This window comes from Osmerus mordax, chromosome 5, assembly GCF_038355195.1.
Source record: "Osmerus mordax isolate fOsmMor3 chromosome 5, fOsmMor3.pri, whole genome shotgun sequence".
Taxonomy (NCBI): domain Eukaryota; kingdom Metazoa; phylum Chordata; class Actinopteri; order Osmeriformes; family Osmeridae; genus Osmerus; species Osmerus mordax.
Window position 1 is genome coordinate 13283536 of NC_090054.1, and position 12641 is coordinate 13296176.

The window sequence follows — 12641 nt, forward strand, 5'->3', positions numbered from 1 at the left end:
AGTTAAGACCCCAAGCTATCACACCCTTGAGTCTCAGCATTTCTGGACTTTCCGTGGACGCTCAATGAAACCATAGTAACGTCAACTCATCCTACATGACCTGCTCACTTGCGGCGACCTGATTAAAAACAATACAAACAATACAAAAACTAATCGAGCGTGACTGTCTGACAAAATAAAACATTATTGTAATCAATAAACCATTTTATTCATGGAACACAATATACACCATGGAGCGATAAAAAAATCAACGTATTCCTCCAATAATTCCTCCAACACTAGACGGCGACAGAGCAAGAAAGGAGTTCCAGTTCTTCTAAACTAAACAGGGTTGTTGTTGGCTGTTTCTCAATTCACTTCCTGTCGCCGGTCTACAACGTGTGTTGGATTGAAAACATTTTGCTGTCCAAGTGACAAGCTTTATTGATGGTAGCGATATACACAAACTACTCATATGTGTCGCACTAGAATAATGGCAAAATATATTTTAACTGGCCAACATTGATTATATGGCTTTGCGTTTTAAAATGTGCATATTTGCGTTTTCTTTTGTTGTCAGGCCGGGTGGCTGTAGACTAGTGTCAAAATTAGAATGTAGTTAGCTACCACAGTAAGGTTATGTAGAACACGTTTTAATTAAATGTATAAATGGCTTCTAAAATATATACATAGCCTATAGCTAACTAACTGTTCAGTGATAAACGTTTCGCTACATTTCTGACTGACTAATGTCTAACGTTACGACAGGACATGGCAGAAGACATACCTGAAGACTATCCTACAGAAATTGAGGAGCAGCTCACGGGATTCGAATCTTCAGTGGCCTCTGTGAACACAATGGTACAGACTGTGTTGTCAATGCCCAGAAAGGAACTCATGGAAAGGGTAAGGCCTTTCTAAGGCAGTCATTTAGTTCCCTATGTAATGTGTCTTGATCATATCCTACCGCTGCGAAAGGTGAAGGACCTGCAACTATCAGTCTCAAACTGTCTGAGCTTGGCTTTTGCAGATAGGCTACTACTAGCTAGCAGATCTCCAAATGGCATACTGACTGGTGGTTATAGTGAACTTTGTCTGTGTGTTTACTTTGTCAAATTCTTATCTCTTGTCATTTTTGGTAGCTGGACCCTCTTGAGCAAGCTAAACTGGACTTGATGTCTGCATATACCCTCAATTCATTATTCTGGAGTAAGTGCTGTTTTCTGATGTGACTTTGTAATTGTCCATAAGTTAATGTAAAGAATACATTTCTGACCTGCCCCCCCTGAAAAAAACGATTTCTCGGTTACAGTGTACCTGGTTACACAAGGAATTAACCCGAAAGAACATGGAATTAAGCAAGAACTGGTACGTTGTTTTATCCCACCCTAACTCATTCAACACCAGGACTGTGTTTAGATGAAGTGGACCAACATTCCCTCCTTAAGGAGAAGTGACAAGTAAAGTTCTGATAGGTGGCCAACAAAACGACACAGTTTAAATCTAGTTATATATCATCTGCCTTTAACTTAAGTCGAGAACTAGTATAGTAAGTATTTAAATTAATTGGTTAGGATATTTCCAGCGTTGAGTATCTAATTGTGTGCGTGCTTAAGAAAAGTCCCCTATCTTTGACCCGATACAGGAGAGAATCAGGACATACATGAACAGAGTCAAGGAGATCACAGACAGAAAGAAGGCAGCCCGTCTGGACAAAGGAGCGGTCTCTCGCTTTGTCAGAAACGCCCTGTGGGACTCTGAGGAAGCTGCTTCCAAAAAGGAAGGGCAGGCATCCAAAACGGAAGGGACGTCGTCGAAAAAAGAAGGGGTGTCAAAGAAGCACAAGGACACTCCAGGTCGCGGCCAACACTCTAAGCGCCCTAAGTTGAACTGACTAAAACGAGCAATATTAAGACCAGCTTCTTGTCTGTGCTCAAGACCCTTTTAGTTGCCTCTTATATAAACCTACCTTTAAAAGGTTTTTGTTTTTACATTGCTGTCTAAGAGATGTAATCAATACCATTTTGCCGCATACCTGTATGTTTCCTAGCTCTGTGAACTCCAGCCATTTCCAGTGCTAGTCAAATTACATTTCTGAACATAGGTAGGTCTAACACAGCAGACAATGAATATGTGTATCAGGAATATGATATTTTTGGTCATTTTTTTTATTGCCAGTGTTTTAAGTTTTTGCATCACAAAGGTACAATCAATGTTGATGTTTATTTGAAGCTCGATGGTTGTATTGCAATTGTATGAAGGTCTGTGGTGACTGATAATCCATTACATTGTGTTGGAAGACTGAACTGATCTTGTGAAGGGCATTGTGTTAATGATCCCTCTTGGGTTTCAGCTACTTCTCCACGTTTGTGATCTTTTGACAGCTATTTACTTGTGTTGTATCATCCATCATCTAAGCTGTGTAATACTGTATGTAGCAATATAAGCATAGCGTTGAGATATTTTGTATTACAATTGGTCCCAAGGCCCACTTTTCAACTGCAGTAATACATAATTAGATAAGTGATTTGTCATAACTAAATATGGACATATTGACGATATAGTTTCAAAGTGATTTGGCAGACTGTCAACGCATCAAGACTTATGCAAGTACAACAAACATAAAATCTTTTATGTAACAAAATGTTATGCAGCAGTTTTTGTCCTACTGAAATTTCCTTTGGACAGTAATTATATTTGTCTGACAAATCAATTGAACCTTCTAATCAAGCTCTGGAAGCTATGATGTATTCTTGTTCTCTTGGAACTTTTCTCATCATCTGTGCCTTCAGATTAGAGAAATGATTTGTTTAGTTACATTTGCTTCCTGACCTAACAATTCCCCCAAATTGTTGACTTGTCAGTTCAAAGACGTGTCAGCTAGCCTGACAAATAGCATTGCCCACACAGAGGGATATTGGAAAAAGATGGAGCTTTCCTCTTAAATCCATCATACGCATATGTGCTTGGTTTGAAGGAATTGGCTCACTAGCTAGGCATCTCGACAGGCAAATTTAGACAAACTCTCCTTGAGTTGCGCGACCATGAAACTCCATTCTGCCTTGCCCTGTGGGTGTTTATTTACATAGCCTGTTTGTTAAGAGAAGGGAAAGTAACTCAGTGATTCCGTCTGGCCTAGTAACCCCCAGATTCCAGAAGAGGGCAGCAATGAGGTTTTCAGTCAAAAGTTTCTTCACCACAGCCTCGATAACAATTTGAGTTATTTTAGTAGAACTACGGTACGGCGATTGGCTGTAATGGTGTTCTCAGACAGTTGTCTCAAGGCAGCAGAGGGCAGCTCAACTCATCAGCTCATCAAAAGACTTTCTTCCATATATCAACCATGACTGTTTAGAGGCCGTTTGGGTGTCCAGATGCTTTGTGCGATGAGCGCAATTTTATTGTTGGTGTGGGGTGTTTGTTGTTATAACTAACAGCTGTAAGTTAATTAACTCAGACCTGGATCCGACTTGTGCAGAAGCTGGCTTGGGCTCTCTTTCACTTCCTATCTCTTTCTGTTTTCATTTACCCTTCAGTCCACTCCTTTACTTGTGTATTTCTCATCCTTTGCGTTTTTTCCCATGCCATCTCTTTTCTTCCTCCCTCCCTCCCCCCGCCCCTTCATTCCCTTCATCCGTCTGCTGTTGCTGAAGTGGAAAATGACCACATGGTCTAAACATGCACTGAGGACTGCCTCGGCTAAAACCATTTATCTAAACCACTTGCATTATTGTTTGCGTTACATTTCCACTCATCATGGACACTTCTCCGGCCCATGTGGAGAGAACTGGCATTGCTCTCCCTATTTCAACTTGAACTATAATCATAACACATAATACATCTCGTCTAATGTTGGGATAACATTAAAGTGCAACTTCAGTCCATCCTCAAATACAGCTTCACACCGTCATTCCCTGAAATGTCTGCCAACTCTGGCTGTCAGTTGGGCTCATCTTCTTCTATGGCCTTGTGTTTGCCTCTGACATTGCCCCGACCTAGAAAAACGGCAACGTCATGTGGGTGCAACGTGAACAATTGGCTTTTCCACTCCAAAACGTGTTTCCTATACATATAAACTTAAGCAGCAGCATAGTTTGGGATAACCGTTAACCCATCAAAGAGTGGAAGAAAAAGCATTTCTTTCACACACGCACACACACACACACACACACACACACACACACACACACACACACACACACACTAAGACACATGCAAGCTTACACGCAGTTATACACATTCACATGCACACAAAACACTCATTCTTAAACACACAAACCAACACTCATCCAGACTAAGCACAGATTTGATGTGTGTAATCGATTGGATTCTCTTCATGATTCCTGGGACAGGAGTGTATTCTCTGTCCATACAGGCGGATGAAACCACAGCTGTTGGGACATAAATTTGCTGAGGAATGCCACAGCTCCCAAACTGAAGACTGACTGGATTTCTTCCAACCAGCAGATGATGTTTTTTCAGGGTAGGAACAAGTGTGTGTGTGTGTACACCGTAGGCCCCCATAAAGAAAAGCTTAAACGGGCCGATATGAATGTGTATTATTTTGTTCGTTTTTGTCAGTTTGCGTATTGTATGTGCGTATTCATTTCTGAAAGCCTTCTCAGTATACACGGTGTGTGTGTTGTGAGTTTTAGATAAGGATGAAGTCGGGCAGAGTGCACGCAGGGGTCCTCTGTTGTGTCGGGCGGAAACGATGACTCTCAGGGCAGCTGGGGAAGATCCAACAGATGGTGAGGTTTCATAAGAAGAACAGTGATGTTGTGAGGGACTTGGACGTATGAAACTTTTGATACTTAGACTTAAAGACAACTTTTCTTTGGCATCATTTGTGTGGATGCTACTTGGGCTGATTTTAAAGGAGCAGAAACAGCTATGCACTGGGGCTCTTGGTCCTGTGTTGGAAGGGTGAATTTATTGTAAAACATACCTCTACATATGAGCTAGACCACAAGTACATGCAGTACAATTAAATTGTTATTGTTACAATTGTTGTACATGTGATCTGTACACAGACAAAGAAAACAGCAACACATTCTCACAGACAACATTTAATCCTCTCAAATTACCTCATTTGATCTTTGCGGGGAAAAAAGTATTTGCATGGCCCCTCTGTGCCAAGCACCTCGTTTAGCCCTCGTTCCCCAGATAAAACAGTGTTTATAGCATGTCAATAGCCCCACTCATCATTCCTCATCCCTCTCTTACTCACGGCCTTGGTTTACAGCTAGCTAGGGCACGCTAAGGTTTTGATATGAGAGCTGGGGTAACTGCAGCATTGGGTACAGTAAACTGCTTGAGGCCTCTTGCTTTTACGATGATGTGAAGGATATAGTCTGGGAGTGTAGGAAGCTAGCAAGAGCAGCTGTGCGTCCACATGCACTGTGCAGTACATTATCTAGTCTTTACGAGTGGAATATGACCCCTGTACAGTAGTTGGAGTCATGAGATATTTTTTATAGTCTAATGTATCTCAAAAGACTTTCATTGTTTTCCTAAAATAAGTAATTGTATTATTTAGATTGTACACAGAGAGCATGACAACAAAAGTATATATATTTTTTAATTCACCATCGATTTTCTTAGTAATTTTTTTTAGACACAATGAGAACGACTATAAACACAAGATAATGCTGCACATTACAGTTCATAGCACACATTCATTCTATTAACAGTTTTGGATTTTAATTCATACAATGAAAATGCATGTTCAAACGGTCACTAGATGGCAGTCAAAGACAGTTGTAAATGGCTTTTCCTATCAGTCAAGGTTGAGCGAGAAGGTTTGCTTTTCCAAACTACAGATATGAGTAGATTACTTGTCACTTGGCGTATAATCACCCTTATCGCACAGAGAGAGCAACAACAATACTAAGAGTATAATGACAAATGTAATTGTTTTGGAAGTCCGACACTTGGCTCTAGCTGTGTGATGGATGAGTTGGGCAATCTGTTCCTCTGTAAAGAGATTGGAGGATCAAGACCGTTATTTGAAACACATTTATCCAGTTTGTAGTGGCTTTGCCTAGTTTAGTGAGTCAAATTCAATTGGTTTCTATGGTGCTAAATGGACAAATGTGGCTGTCATTTTCCATATGTAACCTGGTGCAGTTCAAATTGGGCCTTTGGTTGAGGTGTGTTTGTGTGTGTGTGTGTATGTAACACTGTGAAACTTAGGTCAGCTGTCAAGATATACACACCAGGAATTTGACCCGCTTGTCAATCAGAGTATGTTTTATCAGCCTATTAGGGTCATTTGCACATTTGACAGTAAAATGTGGCGATTATATACTGACCAGGAAAATCAATCCCATTTAGGGTTAAATTAATCAACATTGGGGCTTTATGAGTTAATGAAAATTATCAGATGAGAGAGAGAGAGAGAGAGAGAGAGAGAGAGAGAGAGAGAAAGAGAGAAAGAGAGAAAGAGAGAAAGAGAGAAAGAGAGAAAGAGAGAAAGAGAGAAAGAGAGAAAGAGAGAAAAATACATGTTTTTATGAAGTTTTGGAATGCTTTGCTATAAGACAGCTGCAGTCTAGACTGCCATTCTCACGTCCTTTTTTAGCTTTGGGGCCAAAAACAAGGAAGAATAATCTCAAGGCTGTCTGAGCTGATAAGGCTCATATTATGTGGATCTACTAAACACTCCTTTTGCAATTGCAGTTTACATTTCATAGTGCAGAAGTACAAATACCAAATGTTTTTTACATGTTTTACAAGTGTATGAGCAAAGAATACAGAGCCAACCATTAGCAGATGTAATTGTGCCTTGGTGGTTCACGCTGGTGGTTCTTAAGAACATTCCCCATAGAAAGTCCCATCCGTACTGAATAGTCTGGAAACATCTTTGTAATCTTCTTGTGCGATTTCCCCCCGAATGCAGCTGAATGAAATATGGGCCAAAGTGTCAGAACGTGCGCAGGCAAAAGCCTCCATTTTCAAATAAACTCACATGCGTCGAAAAACTGGAGATTCTTTCTGTGTGAAAGCAGTAGGAAATGCCAGACCTAATGTCAGAGGCCTGTTCAGTCCTATTATGTCTAATAGAAGCAGAATGTGTCATTAGCTAATCGAGGGAGCAGATCCCACCCCCGCCTCCCCCACCCTTTAAAACATCACGAGGAGGGCTGGCTGTGTCCCTGGCATTCTACTCCTTCAAAGGCCTCCATTATACTTCAATGGTGGGTAAACAGCGGGTCCCAAAAATGACTGTCTCCAAAGTTTAAAGCAACATCATTTATCACTCTGCCAGCTACTGCAGGTGTGACCCTGTTCCCACAGTCTCATTGACAGAACTGCCCAGAAACGTGTGTGCGTGTATGCACGCTCGAATCAACCACCGTCCAAGCCCTGGCCATCTGGGGCGGCAAAGGTTGTGGGTTTCTGTTTGTGTGTGTTTGTGTTCTTGTACCATTCTTGTCCTGTGTCCTGTTGCCATCTTTTTCAGAGTCCTTTAGAGGTAAGCTTCAGCATTGTGACAATAATGTGTGTTCACTCTGTCTTCTAATTTCTGCGCAGTTGACACAGTGGGGATTTACACACATTGCCAAGGTGGTCCGCCACAGTGTGATAAATAGTAACCACAGTGACCTTTTGGTCAGAGGTCCCAGTATGTGTCAAAGGTCAAGGATGTCAATTGGTTACTGAAGGTATGGTGTTTTATTGACCATCAACCCCAAACACCTGATAAGTTGGTTGACATTTTGATAATGGTAGGGGTAGATGAAGATTTATCAGTTCAGATATCCCTACTGCATAGCACAACACAAACAGACTATTGTATTACATAGCCTATGAGTCAATCTTTATTGAAACTCGTGTATTGGCTCGAGAAAAAAAAATACTTCCAATTTGAGCCATATAAGCATTATATATAGCAACACACTACCTCATGTTGTTTTGTTTCCACATCCCAAAAATAAGTCGTTTAGGCATTTAGGGCCATTGTACTGCACGTCTTCAAAAACATTTAACATGCACTGTACGCTGGTGAGTTTGATACTGTGTGTGTTTGTGGTTCAGTTTAATTAATGGAGGGGCCCGCTGATGGGGGCCCATTGAGGTCAAGGTGATCGAAACTGTGGAGCAGGTGGCACGTCGATGAGAGTGCTTCACACAGCATGTATCGACCGCTGGTCTCACACAGCCTCTATTGATTGACATGTTTGCTGGGGAAGTGTGTTTAACAGAGTAGTTAATGTGTAAGGCCGTTTATAAGTAACGTTGACAGAGACAGTGTTGTTACACTGGATCAGAAAAACTGCATGAAGAACATGGACAAATAGGAGCTGGCATTTGAAAGTTTCAGTGTGGAAAGTAAAGGGGATCAAAGACTTGATTTAAAAAGGAATGTAATGATGGGTACAGGAGATCCAGACTGGAGACATCATCTGTCTGTCTACGCAACACACACAAACACCCTTACTCACACACTACACATTCCCGTAACAGCAAACATTAATAGCAACCTGCTTATTCTGTGCTACTCCTCACAAACCCTGGACCCTAAGCTATTTGGGAATGGAAAGGCAGAGGCCTACCAGATGCAACATTAGTACCAAGTTAATGACTAACCCTGTATGATGCCTCTTCATTACCCCCCCTTACACACCATGAAAGCAGATCTGATGCGGTTCACTCTAGAACAACACAAATTTCACCAGGAATGAAAACCCGATACAGAAAAAGGACACACTATTTCATAAATGACTTGGATCTCAAGATCAAACGAGTGGCTGCGAAAACACAGACTCACAGAAGTAGTCATGCCGGACCCTTAAGAACGCGCTCCTGCTCCTAGTATGACTGCGCCACTTTAAGCATGGAGAGGGGGGAAATCAGAGGGAGGACATGAAGTAGTCTTTAAAAGGCCTGCTCACCCTCCTTCCCCACCCACCAACACACACACAGACCAAATGCTGTGAAAACACTGGCTAATTACTACGAAAACAATGGGGGTAAAGCGGCGACGTGCCAACGCACACACAACCCTGGCGCAGTAATTACACAAGAGCTGTTTTGGTTGAAAACAACACGGTTTGGTGATCTTCGTTGAACGCCGTTTTCCAAATGAACATCTGTTCAGAAGAAAAGGTTTGGAAAGGAAAGCACAGAGAATGGCCTCTTTCTCTTGTGTTCTCTATCTGTTTCTAGAGCTCAATAATATTCCCTTGAACTATTTCCTTCTCAGTGTGGTTGCAAAGACAAATTGAAGTTCAAGTTTAGGGTAGGCCTACAAGAATCATGGTAAACCTTTGTTTGGCTATATAACTCTCAATGCTATCATTCCCCTATGTCTAGCTGTGTGATATCAAGCAATGCTCATGCTAACAAAAACCGAGGCCATTAGAAACAACAGCACTCTCTCTGTCGCAAAGGGATTACATCGTTAGTGATTAGAGCCAAAACTTATAAAAGCACGGTCGGGCGACGATACAATTGCTCCCAATGAGCCTGACTACTTGGCCGGCACAAGCAAAAAACACCAAAACCGAGTGTTTTTGAATTAGAACTGAATGTTTTTGTATTGCTTCTTCCATGCATGATTAAGTTCTACAATCTAAAAGGCACTTTGTATGTCCCCTGTGCTTTTTCACAATTTTACAGTAATAAAAAGCAGTTGGTCTTTTCTGGCACAGCATATGACATAGGCCTACGATCCCACTTAGAATTTCAAATAGTGTGGGAAGTATAGCTGGGAATGTGTAACTGGCCTAAGCACCAAGGTCAGTGTCTTGGGTTGAGAGCAATGTTTTGAATTTGGACTGAAATAGAAAATCCTAATTGACTGAAATAAAGAGGAGCCTGTGACGTTATATGCACATCCTATTTCATTTCTTCATAACAACTGATGTCAATTTATGACAAGTTAGCACTTTACATTGGTTGCAGCCATTTTGCCAAGGCAGAGAGCTCCATTTCCCAGCTAATTACTTGGACCTCAATTTGTTTCATGTAACGTCTGTTGACAGCATCTCCCTAAAGATGACTATATCATGCTTTGCGTGGGTTAGCTATTAAGGCACCTCTGTCTCTGTCACACACACACACACACACACACACAGACAGACACACTCCTTGTCTTCTTTTTTTCTGTACATGAACAGGTTAATTGTTCTCTGCCAGTCACTGGAAGAAATTCCAGACTCTTCTGTCTGTGTTGTGACGCCCAATCTCAGCTGGAAACAGACCCGCCTATCGTCCTGCTGATGAAGAACTATGTTAAGTGCACAAGGGCTGCGCTCTCAGGACTGCAATCTCCAGACTGCATTCCTCTCAAGACTGGACTGTTTATTTAAGTCATATGTCCAAAGGCTCACCCACATACTATACACATACATTGTGCAATACATGGTACACGTAAAAGCGATATGGCATTATTTAGACAACACAGTAGTAGCGTTTTGTCACCTGACATAATGGATTGATCTGTAAAGTACCTCTTTCTACATTAATAGAACTATGTTTTCCTATTGGTTGCAATTCTCACTACTATCTTTATTGACTCAATCCCCTACTAGGGTCAGATAGTTAGGGTTAGGCATGGCATTCTGGCAAGTGTTAGGTACAGTAGAACCAATAAAACTACACAGGAAGTCTGAGACATACTATACATGGCATGCACATCACGTTTACACCCACCCCAACTCTGACTGCCACCTTGCATGCAAACTCGTACAGTAGTTCACAAATTCATCATATTTCATGACAGAGTTCCAGTGAGTTGGCCTTTCCTCTTGTGGGGTGTCTCCTATATCAGCAACATGTACAGTAGGTTTAAGTAGATTGACACACATGCAAACAAGCACAGGTAGTTGAATGAGTGTGAGAACATGATGTTTTCCTCCCATTGTTACAGAGCCAACAACATGCTTTGGTGTTTAAACTTTATGAGCCTTTTTGGTTCTATTCCTCCTCAAATCAAGGCCTTTTCAGATTTTATTCATGCATTACTGGTTTTCTGTTTCTTTCTCAGAACTGTCTGTGTCAATTTAGTGCAGGCTATGCACATCTATCAAGTATACAGTACCTATAAAACACTCGTCCAATTAGAAAATTGTGTATGCTATGCAAGGCACGTAGTAAAAGTCACCGAAAGTCCAGTCCAATCAGTATTCCTAGTCAGTGTCATATTCAAGGGCAGACTGGCTGCCTGGCCAATAGACCACTTCAATTCAAGTAGGTAGCCTCCCTGTGGATAAGGTATTTGATAAATCCCTAGCAGACTGGCCTTTACTAATCCAGTGGTCACTGGGTTGGAGGTTATCAAAGGACAGTGCTAAGGACTTGTGTGAAACACACATTAGAAAAATTCTAAAGTATCAACCCTGGACGTTATGACTGTAAACACTAACAGCCCTGGATCCTGACACACCAAGTCAAGTTAAGGCCTCAAAGCACCCAGGAAGAAACTGTGATCTAAATAGGATATGTTAGGATCAAACCAACTCTTTCACACGTGATCAAGGCAATACCTGCTTTACCTCCGAGTGTGTGTGCATGAATGTGTAAACTAGAGACTGGATGGCTTGTTTTTGACCTGCAGTGAGTGTTCACCAGCAGAGAGGTCAGGTATGGGCTCAAGACGTGAGTGTGTACAGAAACATTAACCCCAGCACCCTTTAAGACCGTGAAGTTGAGGAGCAAGGCAATAATTCAAACGTGGGAGGGTCAGAGGCCTGAGGGACCACCCAGACTGCCACGCTCACAGCTGCTTATGACGATCCTCCATTGGAACTCAACCGCCATTAGATTTTCTGTCCGTCTGCCTTTGTCTCTTCTTCCCTCCTCTCGTTCTATTTCGCTAGCTCCATCTCTCTATCTTGCCCCTGACACGGTCATACACACTCACATGCTCATATCGAACACACACTCAGAAACACACACACATCAAACACATCCACACCGTGGTTGATTTCTCACCGCCGGTGTGTGATTATTATGACGCAGCTGAGCCATGAAAGTGGACTGTCCTGGATCACGGAATTCAATCCTGCCAGTGATAGGTTCCCCAGCCATCTTACCTGTTCCTATTCAAGTCACTAGACCCTTTCAGATAAGGGATCATATCTGTTGAGAGGATAGGAAGGTGGATTACAGTTTCCTAAAGAAAGGACAGAGGACTGCCAGCTTAGATGACACTGCTCTTGAAAACCAACTCGCTTTGGCTCCGGGCCCCGATCTTCCATCCCTCTCTCTCCATCTCTGTGCTCTGTCCCCTGTCCCAGAGGTGTGTATTGAGGGGAACGGCATGAAAAATAACAGGTAATTCAACTGATCCGTGGAGTGTGTGTGTGTGTGTTCTAGTGGACTAGGGATTTGGAATGAGGGTTTTGATCTTTTAAGAGGCCTGAGATATGAGCTGTGATATCTACTCGAGTGTTCTTCTCCAAAAGGTCATGGGTGGAGGTAAAGAGGAGGGTGTTGTTCCTCTGAGGCCAGATTTCTCCCTTCAGTACGTGTCGGGTTCTTTACAAATCCACGGAGCATTTGCCTCTCGACCCTGGGTGTTCTCGGAAGGGAAACGTGTCAGCGGTTTTCAAATGGGGTTTGTGGCGAGGTGGATGAGTCCTGAGCAGCACTGTCTTTGTCTTCTTCAGCTCTCTCTCCTTTCTTCTGCTGGCTCACATTTTTCCTTTGGATTT

The 12641-nt window shown here is 42.1% G+C and overlaps 1 protein-coding gene across 1 annotated transcript; it reads left to right on the forward strand.

The window, feature by feature from the left end:
- Positions 1 to 355: 355 nt before the first annotated feature.
- Positions 356 to 2610, forward strand: c1d (C1D nuclear receptor corepressor). Its single transcript, XM_067236630.1, has 5 exons — positions 356 to 429; positions 748 to 885; positions 1122 to 1188; positions 1292 to 1347; positions 1625 to 2610. Exons 1-5 carry the CDS (start codon positions 427 to 429, stop codon positions 1871 to 1873), a joined length of 513 nt encoding a protein of 170 aa, XP_067092731.1. The 5' UTR covers positions 356 to 426; the 3' UTR covers positions 1874 to 2610.
- The last annotated feature ends 10031 nt before the right edge of the window (positions 2611 to 12641 follow it).

Coding starts and splice junctions, on each gene's coding strand:
- c1d (XM_067236630.1), top strand. Junction 886..1,121: donor GAAAGGAACTCATGGAAAGG/GTAAGGCCTTTC, acceptor CATTTTTGGTAG/CTGGACCCTCTTGAGCAAGC. Junction 1,348..1,624: donor ATGGAATTAAGCAAGAACTG/GTACGTTGTTTT, acceptor GACCCGATACAG/GAGAGAATCAGGACATACAT.